At 46.8% G+C, this 1753-nt stretch overlaps 1 protein-coding gene across 1 annotated transcript; it reads right to left on the bottom strand.

Annotated features, from left to right (window-relative positions):
• Positions 1-1381: 1381 nt before the first annotated feature.
• On the bottom strand, positions 1382-1546 carry SARC_15427 (hypothetical protein; the record flags this gene model as incomplete). Its single annotated transcript, XM_014290450.1, has 1 exon — positions 1382-1546. A coding segment is annotated over one exon (165 nt), but the record flags the coding sequence as incomplete, so codon positions are not given.
• Between the last annotated feature and the right edge of the window lie 207 nt (positions 1547-1753).

The raw sequence follows: 1753 nt of genomic DNA, 5'->3' as shown, positions 1-1753 counted from the left end.
CGAGTCACCACTCCTAGCTGAGAATGCCGTGGAGAAAACTTACATTTTTGCTCGCAAACGGTGCTGAAGGAGATATGGATGAAAAGGGGCGGTGTGGGTGGGAAGTAGAAGGAGAAAAAGGTGAGCGACAGTGCTCTATCTTTCGTCCTTTTATAGTACAACTTTCGAATTGTACGACAAAAGAACCTGGAGTAGGACAGAGATTTATTTTCACAATCAGTGAGTTACTAATTTAATCTGTGACACACGATTCTGTAAAAAAAATCATCTGGATATATTCCCTGTTCCATAATAATTTATGAATGTGTAAAACATTCCGTAATATTTTTTGTTGTCATAACCTCTGCTCGCAGTCCCTTCACCGTTTGGAAGTTAGGCTTCCTCTAATAAACACCCATTTAAGCGGCGGTCCGCTGCGCTAATCACAACGATGGAGCGATATGCCTCGAGCGACGTACGTTCCACACTCATAATACCGGCGATTATATCGTCCGGAACACGAAGGCTGAACGCACTCTGTGCAAATCCTCTCTGAAAGCTGTGCCAGTGTATATATTTGGTGGTTTCTGCGCTTGAAATTCCTACCCTCTCAAAAATCGAGCAGACGAGTTCGATGCCTGCTCCACGAGTCATGCTGTTCAGAAGTACGGCGGGAGGAGCCCCAATACCTCCGGGCAAATATTTATCGAGGAACTCATATGTGGGCACATCCACTGGTCGGGAAATTGGCATGGCCTGGGAAGATCGTTCCTGTCACTTCTTTTTCTTAAGATCAATTAGCAGTCGGTGCGTTTCTGGCATGAATGTGAATGAGTCGGCGGCGAATGTTTGGGTTGTAACTCTTCTGGCGCCGGTTAATCAGAAGACGGTCAGAAAAGTTTTCCATGCGTTAGCAATACCTGGAGTGTCTAATATACGAACTATCCATGATGCATCAATCTTGGGTCTTGTTGGATTAGTAATATACCGGCCGATGCGATGGCATAGATTGATATATCCCTGAATTGATCGTTGCCAGTCGTCCTCAGATATCAACGGCATAGAGTGCTGTTGTGCGTAGCTGTTGATTGATGCGCGGTTTGCTCGAACTTTGTTGGGATGTGCGTTATCAAAGAAGCAATGGGCCAAAAAAAAACCCCGATCATCTGTTCTCGATGAGGAACTGCAAAATCAATGCTGCTCTCGTATGCGTATTTGTTCCAATAATTTATGGCCACTTGATAATTGCGCTGGGTACCTTCGGCTAGGCCTCCGTTGTTCAGTTGCTGAATCACGGTATTGTAGTTTAGCTCTGCTCTCATTTCCTCTTCAGATTGCTGCCGGGCGGTTGGTATAGCACTGCGGCATATAGACGTGTCGGTGGAACGGAGAGCCCTAGTACTTGAGCAATGCTGTCTGGGTAATGTACTACCCCGTCGTCGAGGACTGTAAGGTCGAGGCCGTGTCTGACGATGTGCGGCCAACATATGGCCTTCCGCCAAATTGGTATGATGATGACTGCTCGTTGTAATCGACGGTCTAGCTCTTGTAATATCTGGCCGAGCATGGTTTCCGGAGGTGCTAGTCGTTCGAGGGTTTGATCCCATTTGGAGTGATAGGGGTTGGCAAAGCTGACGTGTGCTTTATGTGCCTTCCCCAAGTAGTAGCTGTCCGAATATGTTCGGTCGGCTGGGTTCTGTACTATCTGCCATTTGCAGAATAGTTACAGAATGGCCTCTGACGTCACTGTCCAATGATACTGCAGTAGTGTCCC

Source organism: Sphaeroforma arctica, assembly GCF_001186125.1.
Source record: "Sphaeroforma arctica JP610 unplaced genomic scaffold supercont1.6107, whole genome shotgun sequence".
Taxonomy (NCBI): Eukaryota; class Ichthyosporea; order Ichthyophonida; genus Sphaeroforma; species Sphaeroforma arctica.
Note: the sequence above shows the minus strand (reverse complement) of the source record. Positions and strands in the feature narration are given on the sequence as shown.